The 20,286-nt window shown below is 22.1% G+C and overlaps 2 protein-coding genes across 4 annotated transcripts in view; one reads left to right on the top strand and one right to left on the bottom strand.

Annotated features, from left to right (window-relative positions):
- LOC122510471 (syntaxin-1A) overlaps nt 1-20,286 on the bottom strand; it is a 128,186-nt gene that overhangs the window by 101,254 nt on the left and 6,646 nt on the right. For all 3 annotated transcript variants that reach the window (XR_006302445.1, XM_043625146.1, XM_043625147.1), the window contains exons 2-3: nt 17,822-18,143; nt 12,819-12,905 (exon numbers count right to left, since the gene is read on the bottom strand). Coding sequence is in view for 2 of the 3 variants with exons in the window: in XM_043625146.1 (XP_043481081.1) it covers nt 12,819-12,905; nt 17,822-17,854 (120 nt within the window). In the remaining variant the exon portion in view is untranslated. The remainder of the gene's footprint in view (nt 1-12,818; nt 12,906-17,821; nt 18,144-20,286) is intronic.
- Nucleotides 18,639-20,090, top strand: LOC122510472 (nucleoside diphosphate-linked moiety X motif 8). Its single transcript, XM_043625148.1, has 3 exons — nt 18,639-18,765; nt 18,875-19,178; nt 19,321-20,090. The coding sequence occupies exons 2-3, from the start codon at nt 19,132-19,134 to the stop codon at nt 19,982-19,984; spliced, it is 711 nt and encodes a 236-aa protein (XP_043481083.1). The 5' UTR covers nt 18,639-18,765; nt 18,875-19,131; the 3' UTR covers nt 19,985-20,090.

Here is a 20,286-nt window from a genome sequence, read left to right as displayed (position 1 = left end):
TCATTTTTCTGACTTTACTGACACAAATGTTGATTTCCTTACATTTCCCTGACTAAATCTTTTCAAAATTAAATTATTTTTGTAAATTGCCACTATTTGTATATACTTTCATCAAAATTCAATTATTATCTGGAATTTTCAACAAAAATTAATCTCTAATTCAATTATTTTTAATAATAATATTAAATATACTAATTAAAAAATTAAAATAATTTTCAAAGAATTGGAATTAAAATTTTAAAAACTAGGTATTTTTAAATTTTCTAATTAAATTTATTAAAAATTCTAATTTTATAAAAATTTTAAATTGAAACCTTTTGAAATTGAATTATTTATAAAAGTAGGTGCACTGGAAAAAAAATTTATTTGATTCAAATAAAGCGATTAATTGACTATTATCAATTAAATATTTAATTGAATTAAATAATATTTATTGGAGTCAATTAAATGGTTCAATTCATATTTGCTTCAAATACTGAAATTATTGGTTCAAATGCCATTTAATTGACTCCAATAAATATTATTTGATTCAAGTAAATAATGAACAAAAAGTTTTGAACGTTCAAATGAACGAAATATTTTTTGTTAAAAATATTTTCATAGATTATTGATTACAATTCAAATTAAAAACTCAAATTTTACATTTAGAAACATTATAATTAATTTGCTTAATAGTGACGCAAAATTATATTAATAAAAATTTAATTTGAAGAAGAAATAAATAAATTTCGTTCATTTGAACGTTCAAAACTTTAACCTCCTAGTAAATATTTAATTGATAATAGTCAATTAATCGGTTATTTGAATCAATTAAATTTTTTTTCAGTATAGTAAGCGCAACTCTTATAAAATTTGCTTATTTTTCCAATTTTGAAGTAAAATTATTCATTAAATAATAACAATAATAATTGTTTTCAATGAATAACTATTTCAAAGAAAATTAAATTAATTTACTATAAAATATATCGATGACTCGGAGTGATCGATATCTTTATATTTTATAATAATTAAAGATGACCGAGTGATAAAATAATTATTTTAGAATTTTAGAATAAAATGAAAACTTAATTAAATAAATTTAGGGGGGAAAGGAAGAAAAGCATTATTTTCCCTAATTAAACATAAGAAATGAATATTTACGTTTGTGAAATGATTTGAACTCGTTTCCCGAGTGCGAATCATCTCAAAGTAAATATGGATGTGAAAAGCAAAGTCAGTGCAAGCATAGGCATTGAACATTTCCACAATGTGGAGAGCAAACAATTTATTTGCCTTTATACCTGTGGAACGTATTTTCCAAAGCTCGTTATCGATCTCGATATACACACCTCACCTCACCTCACCTCTCGGGGAGTGTGAGAGTGGTGAGGGTGGTGTGAGAGGAAAAGAGAGAAAAGTGAGTTTTGCGGGTTGGGTAGTAAATATTAGCAGCTAAGCAAATTAATCGATAAAGGCACTCGAGGGTCACACGGGGTCACGAAATGCGTTGGGCGTTGAGCGTTGAGCGTTGGGCGTACGACCAAACCCGAATTGGTTAAGTGATTCGCAAATTTGTAGGCGAACTTGATTTACTACTCTTAATTAAAACCCGTCATGTTATACACAAGAGGCAAATTTTCATTTTCTCCTCCCCCCCTCCACTCCCTCTTCCCAATCTCTAAATCATCCACTATATACAAATAAAATCAATTTTCACAAAACTATATTTTTTACTTTTAAAATATATATAATTTACTAAAATTTTAATTATTTTTTCAATATTTTACTAAATTTCAATTATTTTTTAAATATTTTACTAAATTTCAATTATTTTTTAAATATTTTACTAAATTTCAATTATTTCTAAAATATTTTACTACATTTCAATTATTTTAATATAATTGACTAAATTTTAATTATTTAAAAACATTTTTTGCAAAATTTCAATTATTTTTAAAATATTTGATGAAATTACAATTATTTCTAAAATATTTTACTATACAATTCAAATTTTTTAATATAATTTACTAAATTTTAAATATTTTGAAGTAAAAACACTTTAAGTTGCAATTATTTTAAAAATATTTTTCTAAATTTTAATTATTTTAAAGATATTTAACTAAATTTCCACTATTTCTAAACTATTTTACTAAATTCCAATTTATTCTAAAAAATTTGATAAAAGTCCAATTATTTCTAAAATATTTCATAAAATTTCAATTATTTCTAAAATATAGTACTAAATTTCAATTATTTTAATATAATTTATGAAATTTCAATTATTTCTAACATATTTTACTAAATTTAAATTATTTCTAAAATATTTGAATAAATTTAAATTATTTTAATATAATTTACAAAATTTGAATTATTTTAAAAATATTTGACTAAATTAAAATTATTTTAATATAATTTTCTGAATTTTAATTATTTTAATATAATTTACTGAATTACAATTATTTTAAAAATATTTTATTAAATTTCAATTATTTTTAATACAATGTACTGATTTTCAATTATTTTCTAAATAATTTACTAAGTCACAATTATTTTTAAAATTTTTTTACTAAATTTCAATTATTTCTAAAATATTTTACTAAATTCCAATTACTTCTAAAATATTTGATGAAATTTCAATTATTTCTAAAATATTTCATAAAATTTCAATTATTTCTAAAATATATTACTAAATTTCAAATTTTCAATTATTTTAATATAATTTACTAAATTTCTAATATTTTAAAAATATTTGACTAGCTACATTAAAATCATTTTAATATATAATTTACTAAATTTCAATTATTTTAAAACATTTTTTGCAAAATTTCAATTATTTTTAAAATATTTGATGAAATTACAATTATTTCTAAAATATTTTACTAAATTAAAATTATTTTAATATAAATTTACTAAATTTCTATTATTTTAAAAATATTTTACAAAATTCCAATTATTTTTTAAATATTTTACTACATTTCAATTATTTTAAAAAATTTTTACTAAATTTCAATTATTTTAAAAAGATTTTATCAAATTTCAATTGTTTAAAAATATCACGAACTTTAAATTGTTTAGAAATTTTACCAAATTTCCATTATTTTAAAAACATTTCACTAAATTTCCATTATTTTTCAAAGATTTTACAAAAATTTAAATTATTTTACAAATATTTTACTAAATTTTAATTGTTTATAAATATTACGAAACTTTTTTCATTGTATATAATTGAAAAACTATTGTTTTTTATTATCCTTCTCAATATTTAAAAATATTTTATAAAATTAATTTTAAGAATTTCTTTATTACAATATGTTAGAAAAAGTTAGAAAAAATTATAAAATAATTATTATTAATTATTATTAAAATAATTTTAAAAAGTTGAATTTTTGTTTGTAAATAATTAAATTCTCAAAAAACTTTCTGAAAATTATTAAAAATAAATAAAATAATTGATTTTTGTGTAGGTAGTGGAAAATTGTAGAAAATAGTTGAATTTTGTAATTGCAATTTTTAGAAATTATTTAATTTCCGAAGGCTTTGATTAACATTTTTTTTATGTTCGGTTAAATAGTTTCTTAAAAAAAAAAAATAATAAAAGTTGCTGTTTATTGTTGCTTCTATTATATAAAATTAATTCTTTTTTATCATTTTTTTTTCTTTTTTTATCAATATCAAGCTCCAGAAAAATTCGATTTAAAAGTAAAAATCGTATATTTAGAAAAACATGATTTTTTTAAAGGGAAATAATTTTTGCCTCTGCAAAAGGGAAGTAACAGATATAAAGTTATTGTGGTTTTCGTGATGAGAAGGGAGTGTCATTATAAATATTGGCGACAATTAAGGAAGAATTCTTGGATCGTCCTGACGAAATTCAATTAGGGACAGATTCAGCAGCATTCATCAAACGCGTTTTAACCTTTCTCAACACATTCCCCTCCATATTTTTTTTTTTTTTTTTGCTATATATACTTTCGGAAAAACTTGAGAAACTTTTTCCTCATGTCACACTCGAACAGAATTCTACACAAGTGCCCTCATTAAGGAGTGCCTCTGATAAACTTTTGCCCCTTTTTTTCATTTCCACCGCAAGAATTCTCAAAATTTAAATACAAAATCATTCTCTTTTCTTTTTTATATATTCGAAAAGTTATTTGCTCGAAACGAAAATAAAAAAACATTTTGGTATTTCTAATTAAAATTTCTCCAATTTTTAATCCAATTTTTCTTTGGCCTGTCTAATATAAATTCTATTATTTTAAATTTCGATGGCTTAAAAATTTATTTTCCCCGCACGTAGTGATATTATGTAACAGAACGAAATCGTGAGGAAAATATCAAGGATCAGAAAAAGATTAAGTGTATAGTGGAGAGAATCTTTTTTTTCACCCAAAAAATCTGTGACATTTCGGACGAAATTGTTATGTTTTTAAGAAAATATTTTCTTTTAAGTGGAAAAAAATAAACTGGAATATATTCTTTATTTATTTATATACGTAATTTGGGAAAATATGACGAAAAATAAAGAAACGTAGAGTAACATCAAAGTTTAAAAGTATTTTTTTTACATATAGAGGCCAATTGACATTATTTTCGAGTCTCATTTTTTTTAGAAAAAAAGCTCTTTGGAAAAGTTTGAAATTTGGTAAAAATTGTGAACTATGTGTAAGTCAAGATTACATAAGTACCGGAAAGGGTGTCACGACATGGCAGATTGCCAGGCAGCCTGTACGAGTGGCTTAACGTTTACATCGTTACCCACCCCCCCCCCCCTGGCCACCCATTTTTCTTTTTTTTCCTTTTAAAGGAAACCGAGCAATTAACTTGAATGCGAGTGACTAAATCTCTTTGTCGATCCGCACAAAAAGGACCGGAAGCTGAAAGAGGACTCTCATGGCTAACTACAAGACTCCAGAGAAAAATAAGATTTTCGAAACAATTCGCGCTGAGGAAAAAAAAACAATTTTCAAAAACTTCCGCAAATGTGAATTTTATATATCAAATTCCGAAAATTCCGAAATCATTATTCTTTCAGTGTATTTCCCTGATTTTCCCCCCTTTCACTGATTTATAAAATCCAATTATATTTAAAACTTGAAGAAATTTGGTAAATAAATATTTAAATCAGAGTTGCTTACAAAAATTTAATTTTTTTCCCTCACTTTTCCCTGATTTTCAGAGAAAATTTAAACTTTTTCGCTGACCCTAAAAAATATTCTGATTCACACCAAAAATTATTAGATACTTAAAAAAAATGTTCTGTTACATTTATCTACAAATTTCTTCAAAATTAAAATTATTCAAAAACATCAATAACTTCTTTTTTAAATAAATATTAAAATATTTAATAAATAATTATTATAATTTAAAATTTTAAGTGAAATTCATTTTCTTAATCAATTTTTATTAGAAAATTCTACAAGAATTCAATTATTTAAATACGAAAATAAATAATTTATTAATTGAATATTTCTTAAAATTGATTTTTTATGAAGAACTTTATCAAAATTTTTAAAAATAATTGAATTCTTTCGGCGAATTTTACAAAAAAATTAAGAATAAACGCAATTTTCTATCATTTTATTTAAAATTGTATAAAAAATAATTGAAATTCTACGATAACATTTGTTATTTATGAAAATAATTGAATTCTTGCAACGAATTTTTATTAAAAAAATTTTCAAAAGAATTTAATTCAAAAATTTTTTAAAAATAATTTGAATTTCTCAGATTTTTTTAAAACTTTTTTAAAATAATTAAATTCCATCGAGAAATTTCATTAAAAAATTGAAAATAATTGAAATCTGAGGAAGAATTTTATTAATTTTTTTTAAATAATTGAATTCCTGTGAAAAAGTTGATTTTTGAAAAAAAAAATTAAATTCTTGTGAAGAATTTTATTAAAATTTCTTAAATAATTAAATTGCTTCGAAGAATTTTATTTTTTACAAAAATAATTGAATTGTTTCGAAGATTTTTATAAACATTTTTGACAAAAATAATTGTATTCCTATAAGAATGTTATATTTTACGAAAATAATTGTATTGATCAATTTTATTATAATTTTTCAAATTTATAAAGCATTTTATCAAAAATTTTTTAAATAATTGAATTCTCTAGAAAAATTTTATTATTTATGAAAATAATTGATTTCTTGAGAAAAATTTTATTAACTAAATCTTGTAAAGAATTTAGTCAAAATTTTTTTAAATAATAGAATTTTTAAAAGAATTTTATTTAAATTTTTCGAATTAATTGAATTTCTCAGAACTATTTTTTTTCAATTCTCTGAATATATTTGAATTCTTTCGAGAAATTTCATTGAAAAATTGAAAATAATTGAATTGGTGCGAAGAAATTTATAAAAAATTGGTAAATAATTGAATTTCTGTGGAATTTTTATTAAAATATTGTTTAAATAATTAAATTCTTTTGGATAATTTTATTAAAATAGTAGATATTGAAAATCATTGAAATCAGGAAAATTTTTGAAAATAATTGAAATTTTGATAAGAATTTCATTAAAATTTTTGAAAATAATTGAATTTTGAAGAATTTTTTTATTTATAAAAATAATAATTGGGATTTTGTCGAGATTTTTTTGTAAATTTTGAACATAATTGAATTTTGAGATAATAATTTTATTAATTTTGAAAATAATTGAATTTCTGCAATCATTTGTAACTTCTTCAAAATTCAATTATTGTTTTTAGTGTTTCAATTAAAATTCTTCTATAAATCCATTATTTTTAATAACTAATTAAATATATTTTGACAAAGTTAACTAATTTTAGAAGATTTTGAATGATTAAAATTTTTCAAAAATCTAAGTTCATTAAAATTTCTAATTAAATTCATTCAACGTTGAAATTTTATAAAATTTCAAATTGAAACCGTTTGAAGTTTATTTATTTAGAATTGAAATTTAGTATAATATTTTACAAATAATTGAAATTTAGTAAAATTTTTGAAAAATTAATGAAATTTAGTAAAATATTTTTAAAATAATTAAATTTTTGAAAAATACAAAAAAATCGAATTTTTTGAGAATTTCAAAATTATAAATATGAAAATGATTTTTCCGCAATTTTAATAAGTGTAAAAAGTAGTTTTTAAAAAATTTTAATTTACTTCGAAGATAATTAAAGTTTAAAAAAAATTCAATTATTTTAAAAATTTGGAAATTAAAATTCTTCAAAAGTTGCGATTTTCAAATATTGTAATAAAATACTTGAAGAAAACATCAATTATTTTCAATTAAATAAATTTTACAAATATCCAATTATTCGAAATCTTTTTAATTATATATTTCAAAAATTGAATTAGAAAAATGTTTCAAAAATAATTTTTGAAAGTTTTGTCTATTTTTTACTGTATATATAAAAATCGAATAAATTTTCACGTTTACATTAATAAAGTGGTATTTTTTTATTAGAAATATTCCCGGGAGAAAAATAAAAAATCACAACTTTCGAAAATAAGTCGAAAAAATTAGCGTTTTTTTGAAAATATAGTCGTGTAAAAATGCAAAAATGTCACAAAATCATATATTTTTGCTCTATTTTGCAACAATTTACAAAAAAGAAAGTTATCAACTATTTTATTTTTATTAAAATTTACATCCTTAATTATATTTCAAAAGCGATCTGAATTTCAAATTGTATAATTCTCAGGGAACTAAACACATTTGCATAGCGAAGCAAATAAATTAACTGCAAAGGAAGAAGGAAGCTTTTTTTCCCTCTAAATATGGATAAAAAACATTTTGAAAATATTGCCCTCATACATACATTATCAATTTTTTTTTCTAAACCTTTTTGAAATTTTAATGAATTGAAAATAAAAAAGGTAATAAAAATGGAAAAAAATAGTAAAAATAAAAAAAATAGTAAAAATAAAAAAATAGTAAAAATAAAAAAATAGTAAAATAGAAAAAAATAGTAAAAATAGTAAAAATAGAAAAGTAAAAAAAAATTGGAGAAATAATTTGAAGAAAGTTATTCAATTTTTATGAAATTGAATAAAATTTTTGTTTAGAAGGAATTTGCATATTCTACAAAGAGAATTGAATTTTAGAATTCAGAATTTAACTGGACATATTAGATTAGAAATTAATTAAGGAAAAGTTAAATAAAGGGAAAATTAATTTATTTTATAAATGATGGTTCGACATTATGAACAAAAGTGCATTAAACTCTTTCACAATGAACGTATTCAAAGTATATTAAACTTAGAGAAAAAAGTTTTCTTCAAGACTGAAGGTTTTCCACTTTAGTAACTCTGACGTTTGACAATGTAACTTACGACTACATATATTGCCCTGTGTTTTAACTTTCAAAAAAAAAAAGAAAAAAAATTATCTTGTCCACAATATTGTTAAACTTTCCCGTCACGTAATTTAACTTTTCCCTCGACAGTAAAATTTTTTTCAACATGAAAATCCAAATTTAAATAAAAAATGCCTCATAACAAATGAATCTTTTATTTATAATTCTGAAATTAAATTCAAAATTCAGAAAAATGGCAAAATTCGACTTCATTTGAATATTTGGGAGAAAAAAAAATCTCTTTTGTATTAATAATAGAAAAAAATGTATAAATAGTCCTGTAAAGATTTTTTTTTTTAACGAGAGTCTCGAGTTTAAGAAATAAAATCATAGAATAAGCTATAGAGTAAGAGATTTATTTTTTGTGAGATTGGACAATTTTTGAATGATAGACTACTGGTCGAGTTTCGAGCTTCAATGAATCGAGAGGAACGTAACTGGCCTCGATTCACTCGTCTGTGTAACATTGATGGTCACATGGATTTACACCCGTACAAAGTACCTTTATAAATCTACAAGAAGTATCTTTACACTCTGCAAATGTTCACAAGCAGCAAAAGCATGAATACACGTCTTTATGAGGAGACGCATTCTATCGAGAACTAGAATGTGAGAAACGTATAAGGGACAAAAGAGAGAAGGAAAGAAAGAGAAAAAAAAACAATAGTCAAATCCATTGTCTCTCGAATTATTTTTTGAATAAAAAAAAAAATTCAATTTCCTTTCATTATCCTTAAAAGTCTAAATATACGACAGTTTTAATTCAACACAGACTTCGCACTCGATAATTAATTTTAAAAAAGTAGCTTTTAAACTAAAAAAAATAGTAGTCAGGGTTGTCACGCTTTTGATCTTTTCAAATTCCATGACTTTTCCAGGTTTTCCAGGTTAAAAAACGAAATTTTTCCAGGTTTTTAAAACTACATTTGTATTTTACAAAATTTTTGAATTCAAACCTTTTTGAAATTAAACATCTTATAAAAAATTGTTATAAAACATGAAAATATCGATCACTCCGAGTCTTCGACTCGGAGCAATCGATATCTTCATGTTTTATAATAATTAAAAATGTTGAACTGATAAAATCGTCATTTTATACCTATTATAAAAATATTGTTACTCTAACTTATTCAAAATTACTTTCATTATTTTAATTCAATTATTGTTTTCCAGAATTTAAAACTAAAATTCTTCTTTATAAAGTGTAAATTAATTATTATTAATAATTTCTGAAAAATTTCTTTCAACATTTTCAAATCCTTTTGTTTACAATTCAATTTTTACGAAATTTCATCGATTATTCAGAAAATTTTTCAATCAAATATATATTAGAAAATAGAAACTTGAAATAACTTAAAAAAAATTTCAATTCAACTTTTACAAAAAAATTAAATCTACACAATTTTAAATTAAAAGTATAAAAAATTCAAACATTCAAAGATTATAATTCGAAACCTTTTCAAAACTCCATTATTATCTAAAGTTTCGACTGAAATTCATATTTCAATCAATTATTATTAGAAAATTCTACGACAATTCAATTATTTAAATACAAAAAAAATAATTTATTGAAGAATTCAATGTTTTTTAAAATTCAACTCTCATTTAAAGAATTTTATCAACAAATTTTTAAATAGGTCATTAAAATTCTTTTGACGAATTTCAATAAAATTTTTAAGAAAAATTTCATTTTTCGAAAAATTAGATTAAAAATGTACTAAAAATAATTGAATTTCTGTAAAAAAATTTCATTGAATTGAGAAAATTTTTTGAAAATAATTGAAATTTTGTCAAGAATTTTATTAAAAATTTTTTAAATAATTGAAATATTGCCAAAAATTTTATTAAAATTTTTGAAAATAATTGAATTTTAGAGAAAAATTTTAATACTTATAATAATAATTGAAATTTTGACTATAAAATATAAATTTTATTAAACTTTTGACCATAATGGAATTTCTGCTAAGAATTTTATTACTTTTGAAAATAATTGAATTCTTGAGACGAATTTTTTAATAATATTTCTTTTTAAATACCTACCTAATTATTTTTAATACAAAAATAAATAATTTATTAAAGATTTTGAACAAAAAAATTTTTAAATAATTGAATTTTGTTTGGAAATTTTATGAAAATTGTAGATATTGAAATAATTGAATTGCGAAAAGTTTTGAAAAATAATTAAATTTTACAAAAGAATTGAATATAAATTTTTGCCAATAATTGAATTCTTGCGAACGATTTTATTAGAATTTTCTAAAATAATTGAATTTTTAAGAAGAAATTTATTACTTTTAAAAATAATTGAATTCTTGTGATGAATATTTTTATTTATGAAAATAATTGAATTTTCGGGAATAATTTTGTTATTTATCTTTAATAATTGAATTCTTTCGAAGAATTATTTATGTAAATAATTGAATTCTTGGGAATAATTTTATTAAAATCTAAAAGAATAATTGAATTCTTGCGAAAAATTTTAAAAAAATTATTAAATAATTTATTTCTTTCGACTAATTTATACAAATTCTAATTCAAATAATTGAATTCCATAGAAATTTTTATTATTCATGAAAAGAATTGAATTCTTAGGAAGATTTTTTCAAAAAATTTTGTAAATAATTGAATTTTGTTTGAAAATTTTATAAAAATAGTAGATTTTGAAAATCATTGAATTGCGAAAAGTTTTTTAAAAAAATTAAATCTTACAAAGAATTCAATTAAAATTTTTAACAATAATTGAATTCTTGGAAACGATTTTATTAGAATTTTTTTAAATAATTAAATTTCAAAGATGAAATTTATTAAATTTAAAAATAATTGAATTCTTGTAATGAATATTGTTATTTATAATAATAATTGAATTTTGCAAAGAATTTTATTAAAGTGCCTCCAAATAATTGAATTTTAGGGAACGATTTTGAAATTTATCTTTAATAATTGAATTCTTTCGAAGAATTATTTATGTAAATAATTGAATTCTTGTGAAGAATTTTATTAAAATCAAAAATAATAATTGAATTATTTCAAAAAAATTTTATTTGAATTTTATTTAAAATAATTTATTTCTTTCGACTAATTTTATTAAAATATTTGAAAACAATTCAATTCCAGTGAAAAGTTCTAATATTTTTGTAAATAATTGAATTCTTCCAAAGAATTTTAAAAAACATTTTTTTTAAATAATTAATTTTTTCGACAATATTAAAATTTAATTTTTAAGAATAATTCCATTTTTTGAGCAATTCCTGTAAAATTGTATTAAAAATAATTGAAATCCTGCGATGAATTTTATTATTTATGAAAATAACTGAATTATTGCAAAAAATTTTATTAAAATGATTAAAAAGAATTGAATTTTCAAGAAGAAATTTATTACTTTTAAAAATAATTGAATTCTTGTGAAAAATTCTAGTATTTTTATAAATAATTGAATTCTTAGAAAGAATTTTAAACAAAAATTTTTTTTAAATAATTGATTTCTTCGAGGAATCGAAATTAAACTTTTTAGAAATAATAATTAAATGTTTTGAGCAATTACTGTAAAATTGTATTAAAAATAATTGAAATCCTGCGATGAATTTCATTATTTGTGAAAATAATTGAATCTCGTGCAAAGAATTTTATATTAAAATTATCAAAATTAATTGAATTTCTGAGAGGAATTTTATTATTTATGAAAATAATTGAATTATTGCGAAAAATTTTATTAAAATGTTTAAAGCGAATTTAATTGCTGTGAAAATTTTTGTTATTTTTAAAAATAATTCAATTCTTCATAAAAATTTTATAAACATTGTTTTAAATAATTAATTTTTTCGAAGTATAATAAATATTATGAAAATTGTATTCTAAATAATTGAATTCTTGTGGAAAACTTTATTTGTAAAAATAATTGAATTTTTCAATTAATTAATTTAAAATAGTAGGTATTAAAAATAATTGAATTCTTGTTTAGAATTTCATCAAAATTTTTTTTCAAATTTGAATCCCCATGAAAAATGAAATTAGTGAAAGTATTTGAATTATTTTGAAGAATTGTATAAAAATTTTGTTAAATAATTAATTTTTCCAAAATTTGTTTGAAAATGCTATTTTTTTATTAATTGAATTTCTGTGGAAATTTTATTATTTTTTGAAATAATTGAATTTTAGCTGAACTTTATCAATTTCTTTTTAAATAATTGAATTCTTTTGCGAAATCTAATAAAAATACTATAAATATTGAAAATAATTGAATTTCAAATATTTTTTGAAAATAATATTGAATCATTTTAAAGAATTTGATTATAATTTTTAAGAATAGTTTTTTGATTTCTAGTATTAGCGAATTTAAAGTTGTGGAAATTCAAAAAAAAAAAAAAAAAAATAGTAGCTTTTAGTGGCTGAAATCTAAAAAAAGTACCCAAATAGTAGCATAACGTAAAAAAAGTAGTAAATAGTAGTTTTTAGTAAATGAGAGCGAAGTCTGTTAAAAGTTTAATTCTTTTCATATTTAATTATTAATTACTCACCTCGGCGAAAAATTCCGTCATGAAATCTTCGGGCCCTCCCACGGGGACCGAGACATCGTCGGCCACATCGTCCTCGTCGGACTGAGCCTGAAAAATAAATTAATATTATTTAATTATTAATCGAATCAATTATGAATTAATTATAAATTTATTATGAATAAATTAACGAATTAATTACTAATTAATTAACACTGAATTAATATTCAATACAGACATAACAAGGTTTTGAAAATTCTTCAGGGGGGGGGGAAATATAGACAAATCGTCAAAGTTTCTAGATGAATCAACTCTGTTCACGAAAGAGACTAAAAGGCTTAGAATAAAATGGAGCATGAATTAAGTATTCGCAGCACGTTAAGCTGGAAATACGAGACAAGATGCGCCAATTGAATATTTTTCACAAGGAAGAGTCCGGGAATGAAAAAAATAAACAGAGAAGAAAAAGACACCATCACTTGAGAAAATTGAATTAAACTCTGTGTTTTAATGTGTACAGTTAGGGAAAAAAAACTTATGAAGTATATTTAGAAAAATCTCCAGAATAGCGGATTCTACTTTTTAAATCTCTTCATGAAAAGAAAGAAAGTACAAGAGTTAAGATAAATTAGGTAAATTTTTCTACTTTCTCTCCCACCCCCACACACACACACTTTCATTATTTAAAATACGAAAACTTTTAAGTTATTCTTTGCAATAAGGATTATTTAATGTAAAACTTTGATAAAACTTTCATCTTCGAAGAAAGGATTTTCTTTTTTTTGTTTCAAAAATTACGCGATTTTTATCTCTGAGAGAGTATAAAAATTATAAAGTCAAAAATTGAACGCCAAGTTTTACGATTGAATAAAAATCTAAAAGTTATAAATTCTGTACTTTTTTTGTACCTCTGCGAAAAAAAATACTTCCTGTACAAAAAAAATATATACAATATTAATACATCAGGGTTGCCAAAAAAAAATTTAATTTTGTGTAAAGAATATTCTGATTCACTTTAAAAATTATTAGTTACTCAAAAAAATGTTCTATTACCTTTATTTACAAATTTCTTTAATTGAAAAATTGTTCTGAAACATCAATAACTTCTTTTTTAAATAAATATTTAATCATTATTATTTTGCCATAGGAATTAAGATCTTCAAAAATAAATAATTTATTAAATAATTGAATGTTTCTCAAAATTGAATTCTCACAAAGAATATTATAAACAAATTTTTAAATAATATTGAATTCTTTCGGTGAATTTTAATAAAACTTTTAACAAAATTACATTTTTCGGGGAATTAATTTAAAACTGTATTAAAAATAATTGATTTTCTGTGAAAAACTTTATTATTTATAAAAATAATTGAATTCTTATAATTCATTATATTATATTTAATTTATATTATATTTAAATTTTTGAAATAAGTAAACAAATAATAATAATTAAATATGTACTTAATAAGAAATTTTATTTAAATGATTTTAAAAAATGAATTTTTTCGAAAAACTTTACAAAAATTAAGTTTTAAATAATTGAATTCCTGTGAAAATTTTATTATTTATAAAAATAATTAAATATTTACAAAGAATTTTATAACAAATTTTTTTAATTATTGAATTATAATATAGTATTAAATTTTATTTTATTTTATTAAATTAAATAGTATTATTAATAGTATTATAATAGTATTAAAAAAAATTGTATTTCGAAAAGTTTATAAAAATAATTGAATCATTTGAAAATCATTTAAATAATTTATTAAAATTCTTGAAAATAATTGAATTCTTGTGAAAATTTTTATTATTTATGAAAATATAATTAAATATTTGCGTAGAATTTTAACAACATTTTTAAAAAATAATTGAATTCTTTTGGAAAATTTAATTAAAATATGTAGTAAATATTGAAAAGCATTGAATTAAGGAAAATTTTTGAAAATAATTGAAATTTTAATTGAAATTCATTTTAAAATCAATTTTTATTAGAAAATTCTACGTGAATTCAATTATTTAAATACAAAAAATAAATATTTATTTAATTAATAAATGTTTCTCAAAATTGAATTCTCATAAAGAATTTTTTCACAAAAAATTTTAAATAATTGAATTCTCTCGACGTATTTTGATAAAATTTTTAAGAAGAATAATTACGTTTATCGAGGAATTCGATTAAAATTGTATTAAAAATAATTGAAAGTCTGCGAGGAGTTTTATTATTTATGAAAATAATTGAATTATTGCGAAGAAATTTATAAAAAATTCGTAAATAATTGAATTCCTGTGGAATTTTTATTATTTATGAAAATAATTGAATTATTGCGAAGAAATTTATAAAAAATTCGTAAATAATTGAATTCTTGTGAAATTTTTATTATTTATTAAGGAAAAATTTATGAGGAAAATTTTTGATAATAATTAAATTTCGGAAAAGAATTTTATAATTTATAAAGATAATTGAAATTTGGACTAGAATTTTTAGAAATTTTCGACCATAATTGAAATTCTGCGAAGCATTTTATTTTGAAAATGAATTTCTGCAATTATTTGTAACTTCTCCATAATTCAACATTTTTTAAAAGTATTTTTAACTAAAATTCTTCTATATAAATCCATTATTTTTAATAATTAATTAAATATATATTAAAAAATTTAACTAATCTCAGAAGAATAACTTTAATTATAAAAGTTTATTATAAATCTACGTTCTTTAAAATTTGAAAATAAAATTCAGCCAAAATAGAAATTTTATAAAATTGAAAATTCAAACTGACGTGTGTCAACCCTGTAATAATTAAACTACGAAAATATGAAATTTTAAAAATAAATTATTGATTAATAATGAAATATAAAATAAAATTTTTAATAAAATTATGAAATTTGTAATAAATAATAAAATTTAAACAGAAAAAATTCTCGGACTTGAAAATCGTAATCTATGAAAAATGGGAAGAAATTTATCGCTTGACAGTAAACAATAATTGATATAATTAAAACATACCGCGATAAGTCTATAAGGTATTCGTGTGAACCTGAACATATGAGTCACTTTTTATTTTTTCCTGTATAATTTTTTTTTCCTATTTTCAAGAGCGAATGAGAAACAAGACAAGATGTTGGATTTTTTTTTCAACTATGACGAACAATGATTAAGAATCGAAAGAGAATCCTTGGTAACTAATATGCGAGTAGCTAATGTGAATCGTTCACTACAACGATTAGTGCTCGTTTCATGCAAAGATCTAACAACATAAAATATACAATACAAGAAATAAAGACCTTCAAAGAGTGTCAATTTATTTAAATAAGAAAATAAAATTTAAAAAAATAAATTTTAGATTATTAAAAAATTTTACGAAAATCGTTGGATTTTACAAACAAGTTATATTTCACGAAAAAATACCAAGCACAATATACTAAACTTGATCATAAAGATAAATCCCTAGCCTTGAATCTTCAACAGTCAACTATTAAAAATATTTTCCTTACTCTTGCTTTTTATTATTAAATAATGACAGAAAAATATTAAATATCAAAATAAACAATAAAATAAAAAATAATAGAAAATTGTTGAATGACAATTAATCATCGTAAACGAGAAAGTATTAAAAACAAGGAAACGTGAATGAAAACATTAATTATTAAATAAAAAATTGAAATAATTATTACGTCAAACCTATTATAAATTCCTATTCATTTTTTAAATAGATTTGCCGTAATAATAAGTAAATTATAGATGACGACATCGCAAAAAGAAAAGGTTATTAGCCAAATCATTGTAGAAATACTCAAATGATGAAACAAGTGTCAAAAGGTAACAATAAAAAAATCCTCAATTGGAAAAACAAAAAAAAAATTCATTCACGTCCATTATTATCGTTATAAAAAATCATAAGAACAAATATGATTCATTTTCAGCTGTATTTCAGTATTTTTACAAACCTGACAAAATGTTATTTAAGTTTATGACTCAATGACGAAGTCTAATAAAATTAGTTCAAGTCACAATTAAAATTAAACTAAAAATTAAAATATTAAAAAAAAAAATATTTAAAAATAATTTTTGAAAATATTTAATTCAAAGTTTTAGCAAAATTAGAAAATATTTAAAATCTGAATTTTTTTTTTAGAAATAAATGATGAAGAAAAATAAAGTAGGATATACGTGAAATGACCAAGAAGATAAATTAACGTAATCTTGAAAACTTGAGAACGTTTTGAGAAACATATTAAACATTTCCTCGATCTTAAAAGGCTATTATCAAGTGAAACAAATTGGACAATTCTGAATTAAAATGGTATTCATTCCACCCGAGAAAATTGATCTTTCTCACAATCATTATTAAGAGAAAGCACTTTAAAGAGATAGTCGAGAACTTGATTCGCAATTAAGGATTGTATCAAAAACCATTTGACCCGGCTCTGCCGGCACAAAAGCATTTCTCAAATTATCAATTTCAATTCAAAATTTGAGAAAAAATTTCTCCCCAAAAAAAGGAGAAGAGAATAATTTACTCCCGTTTTTTAATATGAAAAAAAGGAACAAGACAGTAATTTTTGTCAACAATAAAAAAACAGGGGGGGGGAGAGAAAAAAAATAGAAAATCAATCAAATTTTTTCAACAAGTCAACTGTCAAAAATTGATTTCAGGTACGTAGCAATTAGTTAATTTTTGGGTCAGGGTGAACTATTAGGATTTTCTTTTTTTTGAGAAGATCAAGATTTCTAAAGATTTGTCATTTTTAGAGAGAAAAAAAAGAGTCGATGTTGACATAAAAAGAAATGTATGACCTCACTTTTTAGTCACGGTGTCGCGAGACTTGAGGGAGCCCGCCCAAGCTCGAGGACCTTCATTATCAAGCTATTAATTGGGCGGTAACGAAAAAATGATGATAATTATTTTTTCAATACAACGTTTTGACAAATATAATGGATGATGAAATTTTTGTATGTGACAGTTGATAGGAGAATATGATAGGGACATAAAGAGATATATAGACACACAAGAGTTGAATTAACTTACCGCGACGAGGGCTGCTAATCTATCCTTGGTCATGATGAGCTGGAGGAGTTGCGAATCAGCAGGTGTACGAAGCGGAGCACTTAATGATTAATCCCATTCACAATTTTTATCCATGTACCACGAACACGGTCACTAAAAACTAAAGGAAACGAACGCACTAACCGCGAGACACGATCGTAAAATCGATACACTCGCGAACTCGCCTGCTTCTGCAGTGCCGTTTTCTGACCGTGCGCATGCGCCAATGACGTCAACTCCTCCCAGGGGCGTGTGCACTCAATTTGTCACCCCTTTTTCATCTTGTTAAGTCTCTCTTTTTTCTCTGTAACAAATTAAGACAAATTTATTAGAATTTTTTATAGGTAAATCCGTTTCTTATGGTTGGACATAAAAAATTTTCGGGTAAAAATATTCTTGACAGTGATATTTTTCGATTTTCTAATGTCCCGCCAATAGACTTTAAGCCTAGTCCATAGCGGTAAAGTATCGAATCAGGTTTGCGATATATATGCGCGTAATTTCAAATAAGTTTCAAGTTGTATTTATTTTTAATTATTAAAATTCGTATTTTTATTCTTAAACTTTTAAAATACGAAGAAATACGAGAAATACCAATAATAATATGTGACTGTCCGCGACAAAAGGGACCTTAGCTCCCATGTATTTACATGGAGCTAAGGTCCCTTTTGTCGCGGACAGTCACATATATAGAAATAATATATGTAAATAAGCTATTATTGTGTGTATTTAAAATTACGCGCGCAACTCTAAATATCGATTATATTTCGAGATATAAAAATTCGCATAACTTCATAACCTTAAATCTTTTTTGATTTTGCTCATGCAATTGCAAATAAGTGACAGAAGTGAACGAATGAATAAAACATATTTAAAATGGTATTAAATCATTAAATCTTTCAAATCGTTAAATCATTATTTTACAGGTGAGTAAATTTGTGTTTTTAGATATATTTGAAGTAATAATACTCCTAAAAAGTAAACTGGCAGGTGAATTTCAAATAATTGTTTTACAAATACAATCATTTCTTTTAGTGATAAATCAACTTTTAGAGAGATTGGAGAGATTGAAAGAAATTCAAAAGATTAAAAAATTTTCAATATTCCATCGATGATAGTATAGAATCTATAGAATTATGGGGAGAAAATATAAAGTGACATAACCTAATTTTTTAGAGTATTTTTCGTATTTTTTTTAAAAAAACAGCATGCAAAGTATATATATTTCATAATATTTGCTAGAAAATGATTTATAATGTCTCTGTGATAAAAAAACAACTTTCAAAAGAAACATGAAGATGACTGTAATGTTGAAACGTCAAATTCTACTTATTCATCGGTAATTATTTATATTTACAATAAAAATTTTTATTTACACTTGAAATTATTATTTAAATAAATTATAACAATTTTTCACGATAAATATTGAAATGTCATTGAATAAAAATCGATGAATCATTATTATAAATTGTGTTTCCCAGACGAAATCTTGGCACACTTGACGTAAACAAATTGCGACCGGAACTTGTTCTTAGCAATGAAAATCGTGCAAGTTGCATAGAAAAATTAAAAGCCTATAAAGTTCCAAAGAGATTGGATTTGAAACCAGTGAAAAAAGCGGCAATTTTGGCACCGCTTTGTACTTATAATGGAGAATTGGGATTTCTCTATACACTACGATCGTCGAGACTCAGTTCGAATCAAGGTCAAGTTTCCTTTCCGGGTGGAATGCACGATAAAACGGACGCAAATTTAATTGACACGGCGCTAAGAGAAACTTGGGAGGAACTTCGAATTCCCATAAATAATGTGAATGTTTGGACGAGTTCGGATTTATTTATAAGAAAAGACGTGAGTGTATTGCCAGTGCTTGGCTACATTGGGGAAATTGATCCCGAGAAGCTCAATATAAATACTCGTGAAGTCGAGTCTGCCTTTGTTGTCACATTGAAAGATCTTTGCGATCCTTCTTTATGTCGTTTTACACAATTTCGAAATAATTTCACACTGCCAGCTTACCTGGGTGGTAAATATCGTATTTGGGGATTGACTGCCGCGATAACGCACATGATGATGACGACACTTGTACCCAATTGTTACACTCATAAAATTACGTACCTGAGACCTATAGCAACACCACTATGACAATTTTTTCGTTTTTCCTTTTTTTTTACCTCTAGATAGTGAAAAATAATAATTCTATTAAATTTTTATTCGTCCTCACAAAGAATTGTATATTTTTGTTTTATAAAATAATTATACAAAAATGAAATAATAAAAGTTTTACTATTTTGTTTACTTTTAAAAAAAATTTTTAACACAGGGTTATGCCAGAAAAAATTAATTTTCTTTTTCCCTGATTTCCAGACAAAAATTTAGATTTTTTCCCAGACACTAAAAAATATTTTGATTTACTCTAAAAAATAATTAGATACTGAAAAAAAAAT

The sequence above is a fragment of the Leptopilina heterotoma genome, unplaced genomic scaffold (genome assembly GCF_015476425.1).
Source record: "Leptopilina heterotoma isolate Lh14 unplaced genomic scaffold, ASM1547642v1 Lhet_68, whole genome shotgun sequence".
NCBI classification, from domain to species: Eukaryota; Metazoa; Arthropoda; class Insecta; order Hymenoptera; family Figitidae; genus Leptopilina; species Leptopilina heterotoma.
This window is presented reverse-complemented; position numbering and strand designations above follow the sequence as displayed.